General features: G+C 53.7%; 2 protein-coding genes across 2 annotated transcripts in view; one reads left to right on the top strand and one right to left on the bottom strand.

The window, feature by feature from the left end:
* LOC143692671 (uncharacterized) overlaps window positions 1-19,507 on the top strand; it is a 183,972-nt gene that overhangs the window by 51,910 nt on the left and 112,555 nt on the right. The window contains 4 exon segments of the mRNA XM_077172919.1: window positions 14,001-14,144; window positions 14,147-14,334; window positions 14,336-15,069; window positions 17,681-17,698. Of these exon segments, the coding sequence (XP_077029034.1) occupies window positions 14,001-14,144; window positions 14,147-14,334; window positions 14,336-15,069; window positions 17,681-17,698 (1,084 nt within the window).
* Window positions 2,209-3,141, bottom strand: LOC143692576 (olfactory receptor 14A16-like). The gene has a single exon (XM_077172825.1). The coding sequence runs from the start codon at window positions 3,139-3,141 to the stop codon at window positions 2,209-2,211; it is 933 nt and encodes a 310-aa protein (XP_077028940.1).

Raw genomic sequence — 19,507 nt, 5'->3', positions numbered from 1 at the left:
GAAATATTCTTCACACAAAGGGTGATTGGGCATTGGAATGGGCTGCCCAGGGAGTTGGGTGAGTCACCGTCCTTTGAGGTTTTTAAGGAAAGATTGGATGTGGCACTGAGTGCAATGGTTTGGGTGACAAGGTTGTGCTGGGTCCCAGGTTGGACCTGTTGCACTCTAAGGTCTTTTACAGCCTGGCTGATTCTCTGATGATTGTGAAACTGCAGGGCCCTGGGGAAGCAAGGGGCCATTGTGACACTGCAGGGCCTGGTGGCACTGAGAGGACCATGGTGACACTGTGTACGACATGGCAGCACAGAGCCAAGGGACCATGGTGACACTGCAGGGCCCCATGGAACCAAGGGGCCAGGGCTGCTCCTCAGGGACTCCTGCAATGAAGGAAACATGTTTGACACCATGGTGGCCCTTGGGACCAAGAGGCCATTGTGACACTGTGGAACCAAGGAGAGCATTGCTGCACTGCCAGACCTCATGGAACCAAGGATCGATTGTGACACTGCAGGGCCCAAGGATCCAAGGGACTTTGTGACACCAAGGGGTCCCCAGGAACCAAAGGGACATTGTGACACTGGGAGGCCTCATGGAATCATGGAGACCATTGGGACAATCTGGGGCCTCACGGAACCCTGGTGACCCCAAGTTTTCTGGGAGTGTGGATCTGCTGGAGGGTAGGAGGGCTCTGCACAGGGCCCTGGACAGGCTGGATCCAGGGCCCAAATCCAACAAGGTGAGGTTTAACAAGTCCCAGTGCCTGGTCCTGCACTTTGGCCACAACAACCTCTGAAGCACTACAGGCTGGGGACAGAGTGTCTGGAGAGCAGCCAGGCAGAAAGGGACCTGCAGGGCCTGATGGACAGCAGGCTGGACATGAGGCAGCAGTGTGCCCAGGTGGGCAAGAAGGCTCGGGGACGTTCCCATGGTGCCAAGTCAGGAACTGCAATGGGGAGTGGGGCCAGAGAGGAAAGGGAAAACAGGGATGGGCTGTTTGCAGGGCAGGGAAAAGGGGGGGGCAAGAAGAAGAAATTTGTCCAAGGGAAGAGTAAAGAAAGTAAAGGTGGGACAAAGGATATGCTCAGGGCAGTTTGGGGGTGGCTGCCAGGCAGCCCTGGCTCTGAGCAACAGCGTCTGCAGTGGCAAAGGAAACTCCCAGCTGATGGGAACAAACTTTCTGGCTGAGTGCAGAGGCCAGGACAAAGCTGAGTGGTTTCCCTGGTGTCCCCCAGGCCTTGCTGGCCCCAGGGGCTGATGGCATTTGTGCTCCCTCAGGTTCATGTCCCCACAGCAACAGCATGGGGGTGCTGGCCCTGCTGTGTGCAATGCAAACAGGCTGCTGAGGCAGTGCTGCCGTGTCTGTGCCTGCAAGGATGGGGCACCTGTGTGAGCTGGGCGAGAGGGCAGGGCTGCAGAGGGGGGATGTTGTTGGCAGCTGCATGAGGACGCTCTGGGACGCTGCCCTGGGCTGTGCAGCGCACTGGGCATGGATCAGCCCCTGCTCTGCTGCTCCTTCCCGTCTGCCCCAGGGCCCTTGCAGAGCCCCAGCCATGCTGTTTGCCCCCAGCCTGCCCACGGCCAGCCTGGGGCTGCTGACGGGGGTTTCTGTGCTGAGCATTGGCCTGGCCGTGCTCTTGAGAGAGCCTGGGCAAGGAGCCTGGAGCCCCCAGGGCCTGGCCTGAGGCGCCAGCGCTGCCCCAGCAGTGCCCATGGCCTGTCCCTGCTGCAGCCCCGGCACTGCCACCCCCAGGGCTGTGCCCGGCCCCGAGAGCACTCAGGCCCTGCAGCAACACCAGGGCCACCAGGGCAGCGGGGCAGGGCCACGGCAGCAGCACTGGCAACACCAAGTGCTGCTGCTGCTGCTGCTGGGCACAGCTGCTGGGCCAGCACTGATCTGCCCCAGCTCTGCACACAGACATTGCTGCTGCAGCTCCAGAGAAGGCAACAGAAGGGCATCTCTGCAGAAAACTCTGCGGGCAGATCCTTTAGTTCCTTTAATGCCACCGAGAGTGCAGCCCTTCATTGACACAGTGTGTGGCCCCAGGGAAGGTGGAGAGAAACAAAATGAGAAATGGCAGAAACAATGACATTTCTTTGTGGACAATAAGAAAAAATTAGAACAAAGATAAAAAAACTCTAAAATGAAATCAAGAAGAAGTATCAAATATGACTTTTATTACATGTGATTTGCAAACACTGGCCAGCAGTTTAATGCTTCTGAAATTTTCCAGTGATCAGTCTCCTCACTGAATCCTTGAGCTCCTGGTTCCTCAGGCTGTAGATGAGGGGGTTCAGGGCTGGGGGCACCACCGAGTACAGAAATGACAGGGCCAGATCCAGGGATGGGGAGAAGATGGAGGGGGGCTTCAGGTAGGCAAACACTGCAGTGCTGATGAACAGACAGACCACGACCAGGTGAGGAAGGCAGGTGGAAAAGGCTTTGTGCCGTCCCTGCTCAGAGGGGATCCTCAGCACAGCCCTGAAGATCTGCGCATAGGAGAAAACAATGAACACAAAACAACCAAATACCAAAGACACACTGACAGCAATGAGCCCAAATTCCCTGAGATAAGTTTGGGAGCAGGAGAGCTTGAGGATCTGTGGGATTTCACAGAAGAACTGGCCCAGGGCATTGCCATGGCACAGGGGCAGGGAAAATGTATTGGCCGTGTGCAGCAGTGAATAGAGAAAGGCACTGGCCCAGGCAGCTGCTGCCATGTGGGCACAAGCTCTGCTGCCCAGGAGGGTCCCGTAGTGCAGGGGTTTGCAGATGGACACGTAGCGGTCGTAGCACATGATGGTCAGGAGGGAAAACTCTGATCCAAGGAAGAAGATTAGAAGAAATAGCTGAGCAGCACATCCAGTGTAGGAGATGTTCCTGGTGTTCCAGAGGGAATTGTGCATGGCTTTGGGGACAGTGGTGCAGATGGAGCCCAGGTCAGCGAGGGCCAGGTTGAGCAGGAAGAAGAACATGGGCGTGTGCAGGTGGTGGCCGCAGGCTACGGCGCTGATGATGAGGCCGTTGCCCAGGAGGGCAGCCAGGGAGATGCCCAGCAAGAGGCAGAAGTGCAGGAGCTGCAGCTGCCGCGTGTCTGCCAATGCCAGCAGCAGGAAGTGCCTGATGCACCTGCTGTTCGACATTTGCTGTGCCTTGGCATGGGGATCTGTAAGAAAAGTAATCATGGAATAGTTGGGTTTGGAGAGGACTTGAAATATCCCAGCACAGGCTGGGGGCACTTTCCCCCCACTGCCTGCCCAGGGCTCTGCTGCCTGGAGCTGTCCCTGCCAGCAGCTGCTTCCCTGTGCCCAGGGCTGGGCCCTGCCAGTGCTGCCAGAGCCCAGCCCAGCCCTGGGGGCTCAGCTCTGCCCGGCAGAGCCCTCCCAGCTCAGGCACTGCCCAGGGGCAGCTCTGGCTCTGCAGGCTCTGATGGCAACGTCAGGGCAACCCTGAGGAGGCTGGAAAAGCAACACTGATGCTGCCTCTGAGGGGTCTTTTGCTGATTTCTGCACTGCCTCATTTATTCAGATCTGGGACATTTTGTTTGTTTGTTTTTAATACCATCCTGAACAGAGATATGAATATCTATGTGCAATTTCCCATCAAGGCAACCTAGAGAAGTAGATTAAAAAAGCAGGATTTTCCCTTTTCTCCAGCCTGTGCATTGCTGTGCTCCCTGTATAATCTACTTGGAAATGTTCTGCAGTGAAATGCCATGCTGGGAGCAGTCCTGAACAATGCAGCATCCTCCCCACACAAGGAGAACACTTCCAAGCCTCACCAGCTGTCTCCTGCCACCCAGATCTTGTCCCCCAGTGCTGGGAGCAGTTTCCCGGGCTGGCTGAGAGCTGTCCCTGGCAGGCAGCAGAGTCCCTGTCCCAGCACAGCGCCCTGGGCTGTAGGACCCTGCTCTGCAGGACAGCCCTGGGCACCCCTGGCTGCTCTGCACAAGAGACAAGCAGAGAATGTACTCACAGGCTCTGCAGGCATTGGGATGTTCCAGCTTGAGGAGATGGCTCCAGGAGCTGCAGCTGCATTGTCCTGCAGCCAGAGGTTCCTGTGCCAAGGGCTGGCAGTGATTGTGCCCCAGGCACTTCTCAGCCCCTTCCCAGCCCTGACTGATTGAAGCTCTCTGTGCCTCTGGGCTGTGCCCAGGCTGGCTGCAGGCAGTGCCCCAGCCCTGCTGGGCTGGCAGAAGAGCTGCTCCTCAAGAGAAATGTGCTTTTGAAGCTCTTCTTGGTGACCAGGAGCTGCCTCTGGGCCAGGAGCCCAGCCCAGCTCAGCAGCACAGACACAGCACAAGGACTTTAATCAGCCTCTGGGGCGTTGTGCTCAGGCCCTGAACATCAGTCCCTGAGAGGGAGATGAAGAAACCTCTCAGGAACTCCAAGGCAGAATCCAACTCCAAAGTTTCTTGGACTTTTAATGGGTCCCAGAGAGGGACACGACTGAGCAAGTGTCCCCAAGCCCCAGGCAGAGCAGAGAACTGCAGGCAGTGATGACAGGTGGGGACAAAGAGAAGCCAAGTCTTGGTGCCCTGGGGCACAGCAGGGTCTGTGCCAGCAAGGGCTGGGAGGAGACACCTTGTGCTGAGGCCCTGGGGCCTCCTGGCACAGCCCCAGCCAGGCTGGGCACTGTCAGCCCCTTGTGCTGCCCTCAGCATCCCCCCCTAGCCCACATCCCAGTGGCCTCAAGGATCTGCTGCAAGGAGTCCCTGGGGAGCCTTGCTCAGCAATGGCCCTGGGGGCTCCTTCATGCTCCCTGCAGGGACTGCAGCTTTTTCAAAGGACTTTGGCTTTGGCTTTTGCCTTGGAGTCTCTGAGAGGTTTGTGCAATCCTGGCCTCCAATTATCTGCTGTAATTAGTCCCTGGAGATTCTCTGCTGGTTGCAGCATTGATTGGGAGTCATTAATACTTCAGGGTACTTAAGTTTTTTAAGCTACTTCCTCTTTCCCTTTTGATACAGACTCTATGAGAAAGATTGTGCATTTACAGGTTCCAATTATCTGCTTAATGAGTCCCTGGAGAGCCGTTATCAGTAACAACCTTCAGTGGGCTCATTAATGCTTCAAGGTTCTTCAGTTATTTTAAGGTTCTTGGTGTTTCCCTTTTGATAGAGACTCTGTGAGAGGTTTGTGCAATCATGGCCCCAATTATCTACTTTAATGAGTCCCTTGAGAGCTTTGTACTGACACTCAGTGGGGCTCAGTAATGCTTTGAGCTTCTCAAAAATTTTAAGGTAGTTTGGAATTTCCTTTCCACACTGAGACTCTGAGAGGTTTTTGTGCCATCCTGGCCTCCAATTCTCTCCTCCAAGGAGTCCATGAGGAGCCTGTGTTGGGCATGGACCTCACTGAGACCCATTCATGCTTTGAGACACTTTGGGGTTTTCTTCTGACTTTGACTTCTGGAAAGGTTTGTGCAATCTCCTCTCAGACCCTGAGGTTCAAGGGCTCAGCTCCAAATGCACCACAGGGCTCATCAGGATGCAGCAAGTCCTGACAAACCATGGCTCTGCCTTGATTTCCCTCTGCTCTTATGCAGTTTATCAGGAACGTATCTGGAGTGATTTTGGTTTGCTAATTTGAGATTTCTCAGCCAATGCATCTATTCGTGCAGTGGGATCAGTGTTGGCTAATTACCATTGCACTCACTGGAATATATTTACTCATTTACTGCTGTGAGATGGGATTAGGAGAAAGGCAAAGTAGGCTCAAAATTTTAGAAGTGTATATAGAAAACTTTATTACCAGTAAATAGAAGAAAGATTAATAAGAATCTGAACACTTTTCCTCTCCCTACAACCTTTTCTTTCTTACTGACAATACAAGGAGACAAAACCTGAAAGTTTCAGTCAGTTTACACCATCTAGAACAGTCTTTCTTCAGTTCACTTAGGCAGAGGAGTCTCTCTTTCATGCTATGGAGACTCCTCCATAAGAAAAAAGTTCTCCCGTGGCTCTCAATTCCCATGAATAGCAGCTGCCCAGAAAATCTGCAATTGTGAAGTCCCTCCCATTTTTCACAGCTTTCCCCACAGCTGTGTTTATGGGCCATGTCAACTTATGGGGTATGAGTTTAAAGATGAGCTGTTGAAGAGCAAAGATTCTCTTCATCTATTTCTGAAATCATCTTCATCTCTGAGAACAGAGATCTTCTTCTTCACTCCCTGAGGGCACAGGATCTCACTACTCTTCTCTCTTTCTCTGTTTAAACTTCTCATAGGATCACAGCTACTTCAACATTTGCCTACTTTAGCATGGAGGTTTTTGCTGAACAGGTCATCTCCCCATATTTTCAATTAGTTATAGGGAAAAAGAGAGTCTGATATATTAATTACATCCTTCTCCATAGCTTTGCAAGAGGATTTCAGCCCCAAGATCAAGGCATCTCCTCATCCCTCCCATCTGGGACTCAACTTCCCCTTCACTGACCTGGGTGTCTTCATGTTGCTCCTCTCTGTGCCTGCAGTTTGTCCTTTTCTCTCACTGGAGGGAGGATGGAAGCACTGAAAGAGTTCATATCTCACCCGGGGTCTGCAGATGGTTCCGTGCCCCCGGCCGGGCTCAGTGCTTGCGGCCGGAGCTGTTTTACGATGGAGGTTTCTGCAGCGGCTGCGCTGGGGCTGTGTAAGGATGGGCCGCGCTGGGGCAGGGCCAGGATCTCAGCAGCCAGGCCAGAGCACAGCAGCAGCACGGCCGGGGGCCGATGGCTTCTCCTGCCCCTGCCCGGGGCTTGCGGCTGAAGCCCAAGGGTGGCAGAATCTTGGCCGAGCCGGCCCGGCCCGGGGCTGCTCCTGGGGCCCGGCGGATCCTGGCTGGGCCCGGGCTGGCGGCGGGGCAGGGCTCAGCAGGGCCCAGATGTTCCCAACTGCAGCCATGGCCCGGCCCGGCCTCAGCCCCGCGGCCTCCCCTGCCCTGCCCGGCAGCCGATGGGGCCTGGCGGGGTCCCTGGGAAGGGGCCCGGCCCCACGGCAGGAGCCGCCCGGCCCGGCCTGGCTGAGACGGGGCCGGGTCAGCCTTGTTACCTCTGTGCCAGCCAGAAGGGAAAGAGACCCTCCCAGGCTTTCCCATCTTTAACATGTGCCTTCACAGAGGCGTGTACAGTTTCCTTCAGTGGTTTAACAGATTGTCAATTCTCAAAGATAATTACTGATTGGTTTTTAGTCAGACATGGAGGAAACTGCTAGCAGCTTCTCTTAGAACATCACTTCTGTCATGCAAAACCACCACAACAGCACAGAGCACAGAGCTCCTTTGTCCATATGTAGGGCTTATGTGCCCGAGGCATCAAAACCCCACCTTGGGAGATCTCTGGGCCCTCCCCAAGGTGTTTTCACATGAAAACATTCAGCTCAGAGTCTAAGAAAATCACCAGAGGACAAGGCCCGCTTGACCTGTCTGTCCTGGCTACTTTTGTCTGGGAGCAATCCTTGGATATGCAGAATTTGGGAGGTCAAATTCTAATTTTGGCCATGGACCCTGGACATGTAAGCCGGTTCTTTTCCATAGAATGAAGGAACAGAGCCTCAGTGTTTCAGGGTCGGATGAGAGGTGACCACTGGAGGCCAAGGCCAGCTAAAGCTGGCAGAATTTTTTTCCGAGTGATACCCTTGCATATAGGAATTGTTTTAGGGAAAGTACCAGTTTTGGCAATGGGCATCTGAAAAGGGGGGCGGTTCTTTTCCATAGCAATGAAAGCACAGAGCCCCAGTTTTCCAGGAGCTGATGCGAGGCGGCCCTTGACATTCCAACATTAGCCAGACCTGTCAGGTGGCCCCTGGGAGGCCAAGCCAGCCAGACCTGTTCCATGTTCCCTCAGTTCCATGGGGCGCCACAGTGTCCCAATGGTCCCTCGCTTCCCTGAGACCCTGAGGCGCCATAATGCCCCCTTGGTGACACCAGGCCCTGAAGGGTCCCAATGGTCTCCATGGTTCCATCAGGCCCCACAGAGCCATAATGGTCTCTGGGTTCCATAAAGCCCCGCTCTGTCACCATGGCTCCTTGGTTCCTTGGGCTCCATTGGTGCCACAATGATCCCCTTGGTTCCATGAGTTCCCCACAATGTCCCAGTGATCTCCATGGGAAGGGAAGGACCCAGCCCCAGTGTTGCAGGGGCAGCCACCAGAGGCCAAGGCCAGCCAGGCTTGGTGGTACTGGCAGATTGTGCCTGGGAGCAACCCTTGGATATACAGAATTTTGGAGGTGGAATCCCAGTTTGAGACATGGACACCTGGACGATAAGGATGGTTCTTTTCCATAGGAAAGAAAGCATGGAACACTGATTCCACAGCGAGATTTGAGGATCTGTGGGGGCTATTGGGGATCATTTTTGCACCTTGTGACCCAACAGGAGCTTCTCTAAAAAACCTTGCCTGAAGCTCCCACTGTGCCCATGACAGGAACCCCTGTGAGTGTCTGGGCCATCCCGGCTCTTTGGCAGCCTGGGGACTCCTGGGATGTCACCGTGGAGCCCCCGTGAGTGCCTGTGACAGATGGGTGCCTTTGCAGCCCCCAAGGTGCCCTGGGATGTCACCATGGAATGGCTGTGACTGCCTCTGACCACAGGGCTCTTTACCATCCCCAGAAAGCCCTGGGAGGTCTCCATGGAGCCCCTGTCTCTGCCTGTGACATTCCAGCTCTGGAACAGCCTGGAGATTCTTGGAAAGTCCCCGTGGAACCCTTCTGAGGGCCTGTTACAAATCTGATCCTTAGCAGGCAACCATCACCAGCCCCCTGTTGCTATGCTCAGTGCCTTGGCAGCTCCATGGAGACCCCATGCCAGGGGTGGTTGCCATGGCCACCAGGGCTGGCACCAGTTGGGATGCTCAGTTTCCACGGGCCGGGCTTCAGCAATGGGATTCCCCAATTTCCTGCTCCTGCTAAAACCGCGCTGCCCTCGCTGCCCTCCCGCCTCCCGTGGAAAGCACAAAAGGCAAAGATCCCGGGCTGGGATAAGAACAATTTATTGGGAACTGCAAGGAGATAAAGAACAAACAGGAACAAAAACAATATTGATAACAGAAGGGATAAGTAAAACTATTTACAGAGAAAACTACAACATCAACAACTAGTTCTTCCTGGCAATGTATTTCCTCCTGTCTGGAAAGGACACCCTTCTCCTCAGGGAGAGAGAGCGAGAGTCCCTTTCCTGCCCCTGGCAATGACCTGAGGTGGGAGTGAATGTAATGACAGTGCCATGGCCAGACCCTCATGTTCTCCAATCCCACATGATGTCATTGGCAGGGGCAGGAAAAGGGACAGGTGTCTTCCCAGCATGGATCACAGGGAACATGGATCACCAGGGCTCTTCCCAGCGTGGGGTCTCCAATGGGGGATAAAGCTGGAGCAGTGCATTAAACTCTTCCTGCAGTTGGGGCATGTGCAGGGCTTCTTTTACTGGTGCCTCCGTTGGTGTCTCCTCAAGTGAGAGCTGCTGGTGAAGCTCTTCCCACACTGGGGACACTCGTAGGGCCTCTCCCCAGTGTGGATGCGCCGGTGGGTGACGAGGGTGGAGTTGTGCTTGAAGCCCTTCCCGCAGTCGGGGCAGTGGAAGGGCCTCTCATCCGTGTGAATGCGCTGGTGCTGGAGGAGCTGAGAGCTGGTGTGAAACCTCTTCCCACACTCGGGGCACTGGTAGGGCCTCTCCCCTGTGTGGATCATTTGGTGGATGATCATTTGGGTCTTCCTACTAAAGGTCATCCCACATTCCCCGCAGTTGTATGGCCTTTCCCCAGTGTGGATCCTCTGGTGGCAGATCAAGAGAGACTTCTGCCTAAAGCTCTTCCCACATTCCCCACATTCATAGGGTCGTTCCCTGGTGTGGGTCTTCTGGTGGGAGATCAGGTTAGAGTTCTGGTGGAAGCTCATCCCACATTCCCCACACTCGTAGGGCTTCTCCCCGGTGTGGATCCGCTGGTGCCTGATGAGGTGGGAGTTGCGCTTGAAGCCCATCCCACAGTCAGGGCAGGGGAAGGGCCTCTCATCCGTGTGAATCCGCTCATGCAGGAGGAGATCAGAGCTGGTGTAAAACCTCTTCTGACACTGGGGACACTTGTAGGGCCTCTCCCTCTCCCTATCGTGGATGCGCTGGTGGGTGATGAGGGTGGAGTTGCGCTTGAAGCCCCTCCCACAGCTGGGGCAGCGGAAGGGCCTCTCCTCTGTGTGAATCTGCTGGTGCTGGAGGAGACTGGAGCTGGTCTGAAAACTCTTCTGACACTGGGGACACTCGTAGGGCCTCTCCCCAGTGTGGATGCGTTGGTGGGTGATGAGGGCAGAGCTGCAGCTGAAGCCCTTCCCACACTCCCCACACTCGTAGGGCCATTCCCAGTGTGGATCATCTGGTGGCTGATCAGGGTGCTGCTCTGCCTGAAGCTCTTCCCACACTCCAAGCACTTGTGGGGCTTCTCCCCATTGTGAAGCTGCCCATGGACCACCAGCTCTGAGCTCTGGCTGAAGCTCTGTCCACCTTCCTGGCTCAGGGTGGGTCTTTCCTCCTCAGAGCACCCTGGGCTGGGTTTGGAGCCCCTCCTCCTGTGGGATCTCTGGGGCTTTTCCTCCACGTTGGAATTCTGCACCGTGGAGCCACTCAAACTGCCTCTTCCATGACGTTCTGCTTTGGGGATTTATCCTCCCTGGTCTCCATCCTCAGCTCCTTCCCTGGGGGAGGAAGGACAAGGAGAGGATGGGATTTGCCTCCATGCCACAGGGAAGGGGAAGGAGATCCCCCCAGTGAATCCCCGGCAGGATGGGGTTGGCAGCAGGGTTGTCCTGGAGCCGGGGGCTGTGCTGGGCTGGGAGATGGAGCAGGAGAGAGGGGGAAAGGGGCACTGACTTCCTCCTCACCTGCCTGGCTGTCCCAGGGCATTGTGTCAGTTTGAAAAGACAGGTGTCTGCTAAGGAAGGCAGGAGACTCCCTTGAAATGGAAAATGTTAATCCCTTCACTTGGAATTATAATTTTCAAAACAAGGGGCTGTCAAGCAAAGTCTATGGAAATAGGAATAACAGTTCTTCAGAAGGAAAATTAAAAATACAAATGCAGTAGTACTAAAAACTACTTACAGAGTAAGAATACAACCTGACACCCTGTGGGTCAGAGTGTTGGTAGCACTCCTGTTAAATGGTGGCTGCAGTGCTCCTGCAGGGACAGGTGTGGTTCTGTTGGAGCAGGGATCCTGTGGAAGGGTGGAGTTTTCCTCTGAAGGTCCAGTTGTGGCATCGACTGGCCTGGTCTTCCTCTGGGATCCAGTGGAGCTGAAAGCTGCTCTTCTGGGAATCCTGTGGGAGAAGGCTGACTCAGTTGTTCACATTCTCAGATTATATCCAGGTAGGAATGCTTGGCTCCTCCCTCTGGGCAGAGCTTCTCACAATGGGATGATGGAATTTTTAACAGTGACACTCAATGGCCCATTAACAGAAGATATCTCCCTGGAGGGAGGATTCATGTGGAAGAAATAAAGTAAACTGCTCAATTAACAGATGATAATTACCCCAACTTTAACAGAGGGTAATTGAATACACACCCAGCTAAACCTGAGACACTGTTCCAGCCTTGGAAAGCAGGATTTGGTACCAGGATTCTTTAGGGAATGCAACCCTGATTGAAGGCAGAGATAGAATCTCCAGAGCCTGCAGCCAGAAATGGACAGTTGTGTGATACTCATTTCAACATCTTCTCTTTCGGAATTATTTACTAATGATTATTTGCTTTGCCTACCTAATATTTTTGTAATTTTTTGCAAATTTGCATTATCTAAATTACACTGTTCCTTAAGTTAAGTTGGTGTCTGTGTCTTTGGTGTGGGCCCTGCCCACTGGCGAAACAGGGCCCAATCCTGCCTAAGTGTTACCTGGGGAGACAAAACCCTCACTGCAAATGTGCCCCCTTCCTCCTTGTTCCCCACACTTCATGCACTGATCATGATGTCCTATGGTCTGGGGTATCCCTGGGGTCAGCTGGGATCTCCTGTCCTGGCTGTGTCCCCTCCCAACCTCCCCCACACCCTCAGCCCCTCCCCAGCGTGGCCGAACGAGGGGCAGGACAGGCCTTGGTTCAGTGCGAGCTCAGCAAGAACAAAACCATCTCTGCGTGCTCAGCCCTGTGCTCAGCCCCCGGGCCCAGCATTTCCTCCACTGCCACCCCGGAGCCCCCTTTCCCACCCCTCTGCCCCACGGCCGCCGCAGCACCGGCTGACAATAGAAGCAATTCTGTGGCAATTCCAAGTTTCCTTGGTTCCTGCACAGCTCCAGCTCAGCTGCTGGCAGGTTACAATTAAAGAAAAGTGCAAATTCGGCCCAATACAGATATTATTAAAAGGAAGGGAAAGCTCTGTGTAGCTGTCACAAAGGTGACAGGGATGAAGAGAATAATGATTCTCACATTTGGAAAAAACCCAAGCCTGGGAATTCAGTAGTTATTTGGGAATTTAGCTACTTGAGCTGGGCTTCTTGTGGGACTTTTAGCAGCTTTGTGTTCCTCACCATGTGGTGAATGAACCTTGTCAGTCTTGCTGGTATCATTTGCTCCATTTCCTCCAGTGATTTTAACAAACTTTTCAAGGAGGGACAACAAAGTATTTTCTTTACACTCCAGTCCCACAACAGCCATTTTCCTCATCAGTTCTCCCATAGGTCGCTCAGACGAAGCTGCATCCAAGTTTCCAAGAGTTCCTCCAGAGAGACCCACAACCTCCTCAGAGGAAGGAACCATGCTGTTGTCAAAGGCAACTGGGGTCAAAGAACAGTGCCCTGAACTCAGTGTGCCAAAATAATTTTGCAATCTGGTTAAGAAAATATTAGAGAGATGCCATTTGCCTTGGAGCAGGGCAAGTGTGACATTGTCCCCTGTGTGTGTGGCCTTCCCGGGGTGGGGGTTTCACACCTGAGCCAGTTTGGGTAAGGGGGGTGGTGTTCACCCCCTGAGCAGGGATTCCCCCACTGTTTCAGGCTGCAATGGAAGATGGAACCAAATGCATGTTTTCAATCCCCATCTTCATCAACTGCTAGAAACAGGCGGGTCAGTGTTCTTGATCTCTTCCATGACTCAGCCCTGATAACGCCCTCCAGGGGAGAGATATTCTGGGAATGGGCCATTGAGTGTCACTGCAGGACTGATCAAATTCCATCCTCCCATTGTGGGAGGCTCCACCCAGGGGGAGGATCCAAGCATTCCTACCTGCATATAAGCTGAGCCTTGCAATACCAGGAGCAGCTTGCCTACTGGATTCCCAGAGGACAAGAGCTCCAGAACCACCCCTGTACCTTCAGAGGAAGACCAGACCCTTCTACAGGATCACTGCTTGGACAGAATCAGGTTCATCACTCCCAGAGGACTGCAGCCACCATTTAATGGCACTGCAGCCACCACCATGACCAACAGGGTGTCAGGTTATATCCTGACTCTGTCAGTTTAAGGCAGTGTTTCTGTATCATTGCCTTGATCTTCTTTTCTTATGAAATTGTAATCCTGGTTTAGACTCTCCCCCAGGTTTGTCTTCAAACCAGTAAAAAGTCAATGCGCTCATCCCTTGCTTTCCTCCCAAAACAGGATTTCAGATCCCCAAACCTTTGCCAGATGGAGGAGGAGGCTGAAAGGAAGAGGAAGGAGCCCCGGGACATGCAGGCAGGTGAGGAGGAAGTCAGTGCCCCTTTCCCCCTCTCTCCTGCTCCATCTCCCAGCCCAGCACAGCCCCCGGCTCCAGGACAACCCTGCTGCCAACCCCGTCCTGCCGGGGATGCACTGGGGGGATCTCCTTCCCCTTCCCTGTGGCACGGAGGCAAATCCCATCCTCTCCTTTTCCTTCCTCCCCCAGGGAAGGATCTGAGCATGGAGACCAGAGAGGAGAAATCCCCACAGCAGAAACTCATGGATGAGGCCATTTTGCGTGACTCCAGGGCACAGGAATCCAATGGGGAGGAAAATCCCCAGAGATCCCACAGGAGGAGGGGCTCCAAACCCAGCCCAGGGTGCTCTGAGGAGGAAAGACCCACCCTGAGCCAGGAAGGTGGACAGAGCTTCAGCCAGAGCTCAGAGCTGGTGGTCCATGGGCAGCTTCATGATGGGGAGAAGCCCCACAAGTGCTTGGAGTGTGGGAAGAGCTTCAGGCAGAGCAGCACCCTGATCAGCCACCAGATGATCCACACTGGGAATGGCCCTACGAGTGTGGGGAGTGTGGGAAGGGCTTCAGCTGCAGCTCTGCCCTCATCATCCACCAACGCATTCACACTGGGGAGAGGCCCTATGAGTGTCCCCAGTGTCAGAAGAGGTTTCAGACCAGCTCCAATCTCCTCCAGCACCAGCAGATTCACACAGAGGAGAGGCCCTTCCGCTGCCCCAGTCTGTGGGAAGGGCTTCAAGCGCAACTCCACCCTCATCACCCACCAGCACATCCACGCTGGGGAGAGGGAGAGGCCCTACGAGTGTCCCCAGTGTCAGAAGAGGTTTTACACCAGCTCTGATCTCCTCCTGCATGAGCGGATTCACACGGATGAGAGGCCCTTCCGCTGCCCTGACTGTGGGATGGGCTTCAAGTGCAACTCCCACCTCATCAGGCACCAGCGGATCCACACCGGGGAGAAGCCCTACAAGTGTGGGGAATGTGGGATGAGCTTCCACCAGAACTCTAACCTGATCTCCCACCAGAAGACCCACACCAGGGAACGGCCCTATGAGTGTGGGGAATGTGGGAAGAGCTTTAGGCAGAAGTATCTCTTGATCTGCCACCAGAGGATCCACACTGGGGAAAGGCCATACAACTGCGGGGAATGTGGGATGACCTTTAGTAGGAAGACCCAAATGATCATCCACCAAATGATCCACACAGGGGAGAGGCCCTACCAGTGCCCCGAGTGTGGGAAGAGGTTTCACACCAGCTCTCAGCTCCTCCAGCACCAGTGCATTCACACGGATGAGAGGCCCTTCCACTGCCCCGACTGCGGGAAGGGCTTCAAGCACAGCTCCACCCTCGTCACCCACCGGCGCATCCACACTGGGGAGAGGCCCTACGAGTGTCCCCAGTGTGGGAAGAGCTTCACCAGCAGCTCTCACTTGAGGAGACACCAACGGAGGCACCAGTAAAAGAAGCCCTGCACATGCCCCAACTGCAGGAAGAGTTTAATGCACTGCTCCAGCTTTATCCCCTATGGAAGAAGCCAGATTGGAAAGAGCCCTGGTGATCCATGTTCCCTGTGATCCATGCTGGGAAGACACCTGTCCCTTTTCCTGCCCCTGCCAATGACATCATGTGGGATTGGAGAACATGAGGGTCTGGCCATGGCACTGTCATTACATTCACTCCCACCTCAGGTCATTGCCAGGGGCAGGAAAGGGACTCTCTCTCTCTCTCTCTCCCCCTGAGGAAAAGGGTGTCCTTTCCAGACAGGAGGAAATACATTGCCAGGAAGAACTAGTTGTTGATGTTGTAGTTTTCTCTGTAAATAGTTTTACTTATCCCTTCTGTTATCAATATTGTTTTTGTTCCTGTTTGTTCTTTATCTCCTTGCAGTTCCCAATAAATTGTTCTTATCCCATCCCAGGATCTTTGCCTTTTTTGCTTTCCATGGGAGGCGGGAGGGCAGCGAGGGCAGCGCGGTTTTAGCAGGAGCAGGAAATTGGGGAATCCCATTGCTGAAGCCCGGCCCGTGGAAACCGAGCATCCCAGCTGGTGCCAGCCCTGGTGGCCATGGCAACCACCCTGGCATGGGGTCTCCATGGAGCTGCCAAGGGACTGAGCATAGCAACAGGGGGCTGGTGATGGTTGCCTGCTAAGGATCAGATTTGTCCCAGGCCCTCAGAAGGGTTCCACGGGGACTTTCCAAGAATCTCCAGGCTGTTCCAGAGCTGGAATGTCACAGGCAGAGACAGGGGCTCCATGGAGACCTCCGAGGGGTTTCTGGGGATGGTAAAGAGCCCTGTGGTCAGAGGCAGTCACAGCCATTCCATGGTGACATCCCAGGAGTCCCCAGGCTGCCAAAGAGCTGGGATGTCCCAGACACTCACATGGGTTCCTGTGATGGGCACAGTGGGAGCTTCAGGCCACATTTATTAGAGAAGCTCCTGTTGGGTCACAGGGTCCAGAAACGATCCCCAATGCTCCCCATAGATCCCCAAATGTCACCGTTGAATCAGTGTTCCATGGTTTCTTTCCAATGGAAAACAACCATCCTTATCCTCCAGGTGTCCATGTCTGAATTTGGGATTCCACCTCCAAAATTCTGGATATCCAAAGGTTACTCCCAGGCACAATCTGCCAGTACCATCAAGCCTGGCTGGCCTTGGCCTCTGGTGGCTGCCCCTGCAACACTGGGGCTGGGTCCTTCCCTTCCCATGGAGATCCCTGGGACACTGTGGAGACCTCATGGAACCAAGGGGATCATTGTGGCACCACTGGAGCCCATGGAACCAAGGGGCCATGGTGACACAGCGGGGCTTCATGGAACCCAGAGACCATTATGGCTCTGTGGGGCCTGATGGAACCATGGAGACCATTGGGACCCTTCAGAGCCTGGTGTCACCAAGGGGGCATTATGGCGCCTCAGGGTCTCAGGGAAGCGAGGGACCATTGGGACACTGTGGCGCCCCATGGAACCGAGGGAACATGGAACAGGTCTGGCTGGCTTGGCCTCCCAGGGGCCACCTGAAAGGTCTGGCTGATGTGGGGATGTCAAGGGCTGCCTCTCATCAGCTCCTGGAAAACTGGGGCTCCGTGCTTTTCTTGCTATGGGAAAGAACCGCCCCCCTTTTCAGATGCCCATTGCCAAAACTGGTACTTTCCCTAAAACAATTCCTATATGCAAGGATATCACTCAGAACAAAATCCTGCTTGCTCTGGCTGGCCTTGGCCTCTGGTGGCCATTTCTCATCTGCCCCTGAAACACTGGGGCTCTGTTCCTTCCTTCGTATGGAAAAGAACCGGCTTTCAGGTCCAGGGACCATGGCCAAAATTAGAATTTGGCCTCTCAATTCTGTTTATCCAAGGACTGATCTCAGACAAAAGTAGCCAGGACAGACAGGTCAGGCTGGCCCTGTCCTCTGGTGATTTTCTTAGACTCTGAGCTGAATGTTTTCATTTGAAAACACCTTGGAGAGGGCTCAGAGATCTCCCAGGGAGGTATTTTGAAACCACAGGCACATGAGCACTATATATGGACAAAGGAGCTCTGTGCTCTGTGCAGTTGTGGTGGTTTTGCATCACGAAAGTGATGTTCTAAGAGAAGCTGCTAGCAGTTTCCTCCATGTCTGACAAAAAAAACCAATCAGTAATTATCTTTGAGAATTGACAATCTGTTAAACTATGAAGGAAACTGTACAGGCCTCTGTGAAGACACATGTTAAAGATGGGAAAGCCTGGGAGGGTCTCTTTCCCTTCTGGCTGGCACAGAGGTAACAAGGCTGACCCGGCCCCGTCTCAGCCAGGCCGGGCCGGGCGGCTCCTGCCGTGGGGCCGGGCCCCTTCCCAGGGACCCCGCCAGGCCCCATCGGCTGCCGGGCAGGGCCGGGGAGGCCGCGGGGCTGAGGCCGGGCCGGGCCATGGCTGCAGTTGGGAACATCTGGGCCCTGCTGAGCCCTGCCCCGCCGCCAGCCCGGGCCCAGCCAGGATCCGCCGGGCCCCAGGAGCAGCCCTGGGCCGGGCCGGCTCGGCCAAGATTCTGCCACCCTTGGGCTTCAGCCGCAAGCCCCGGGCAGGGGCAGGAGAAGCCATCGGCCCCCGGCCGTGCTGCTGCTGTGCTCTGGCCTGGCTGCTGAGATCCTGGCCCTGCCCCAGCGCGGCCCATCCTGACACAGCCCCAGCGCAGCCGCTGCAGAAACCTCCATCGTAAAACAGCTCCGGCTGCAAGCACCGAGCCCGGCCGGGGGCACGGAACCATCTGCAGGCCCTGGGTGAGATATGAACTCTTTCAGTGCTTCCATCCTCCCTCCAGTGAGAGAAAAGGACAAAGTGCAGGCACACAGAGGAGCAACATGAAGACACTGAGATCAGTGAAGGGGAAGTTGAGTCCCAGATGGGAGGGATGAGGAGATGCCTTGATCTTGGGGCTGAAATCCTCCTGTAAAGCAATGGAGAAGGATGTAATTAATATATCAGACTCTCTTTTTCCCTATAACTAATTTAAAATATGGGGAGATGACTTGTTCAGCAAAGGCCTCCATGCTAAAGTAAGCAAATGTTGAAGTAGCTGTGATCCCCTGAGAAGTTTGATCAGAGAAAGAGAGAAGAGTAGTGAGATCCTGTGCCCTCAGGGAGTGAAGAAGAAGATCTCTGTTCTCAGAGATGAAGATGATTTCAGAAATAGATGAAAAGAATCTTTGCTCTTCAACAGCTCATCTTTAAACTCATACCCCATAAGTTGACATGGCCCATAAACACAGCTGTGGGGAAAGCTGTGAAAAATGGGAGGGACTTCACAATTGCAGATTTTCTGGGCAGCTGCTATTCATGGGAATTGAGAGCCACGGGAGAACTTTTTTCTTATGGAGGAGTCTCCATAGCATGAAAGAGAGACTCCTCTGCCTAAGTGAACTGAAGAAAGACTGTTCTAGATGGTGTAAATTGACTGAAACTTTCAGGTTTTGTCTCCTTGCATTGTCAGTAAGAAAGAAAAGGTTGTAGGGAGAGGAGAAGTGTTCAGATTCTTATTAATCTTTCTTCTATTTACTGGTAATAAAGTTTTCTATATACACTTCTAAAATTTTGAGCCTACTTTGCCTTTCTCCTAATCCCATCTCACAGCAGTAAATGAGTAAATATATTCCAGTGAGTGCAATGGTAATTAGCCAACACTGATCCCACTGCACGAATAGATGCATTGGCTGAGAAATCTCAAATTAGCAAACCAAAATCACTCCAGATACGTTCCTGATAAACTGCATAAGAGCAGAGGGAAATCAAGGCAGAGCCATGGTTTGTCAGGACTTGCTGCATCCTGATGAGCCCTGTGGTGCATTTTGAGCTGAGCCCTTGAACCTCAGGGCCTGAGAGGAGATTGCACAAACCTTTCCAGGAGTCAAAGTCAGAAGAAACACCCAAAGTGTCTCAAAGCATGAATGGGTCTCAGTGAGGTCCATCCCCAACACAGGCTCCTCATGGACTCCTTAGAGGAGAGTATTGGAGGTCAGGATTGACCAAAAACCTCTCAGAGTCTCAGTGTGGAAAGAAAATTCCAAACTACCTTAAAAAATGTGAGAAGCTCAAAGCATTACTGAGCACCACTGAGTGTCAGTACAAAGCTCTCAGGGGACTCATAAAAGCAGATAATTGGGGCCATGATTGCACAGACATCTCACAGAGTCTGTATCAAAAGGGAAACACCAAGTACCTTAAAAGAACGGAAGTACCCTGAAGTATTAATGAGCCCCACTGAGTGTTGTTACTGACAAAGCCTCTCCAGGGACTAATTACAGCAGATAATTGGAGGCCATGATTGCACAAACCTCTCAGAGACTCCAAGGCAAAAGCCAAAGCCAAAGTCCTTTGAAAAAGCTGCAGTCCCTGCAGGGAGCATGAAGGAGCCC

The sequence above is a fragment of the Agelaius phoeniceus genome (genome assembly GCF_051311805.1).
Source record: "Agelaius phoeniceus isolate bAgePho1 chromosome W unlocalized genomic scaffold, bAgePho1.hap1 SUPER_W_unloc_2, whole genome shotgun sequence".
Taxonomy (NCBI): Eukaryota; Metazoa; Chordata; class Aves; order Passeriformes; family Icteridae; genus Agelaius; species Agelaius phoeniceus.
Note: the sequence above shows the minus strand (reverse complement) of the source record. Positions and strands in the feature narration are given on the sequence as shown.

Excerpts from the sequence above, each read along its gene's own strand:
- LOC143692576 (XM_077172825.1), bottom strand. The coding sequence starts at position 3,141 with ATGTCGAACAGCAGGTGCATCAGGCACTTCCTGCTGCTGGCATTGGCA.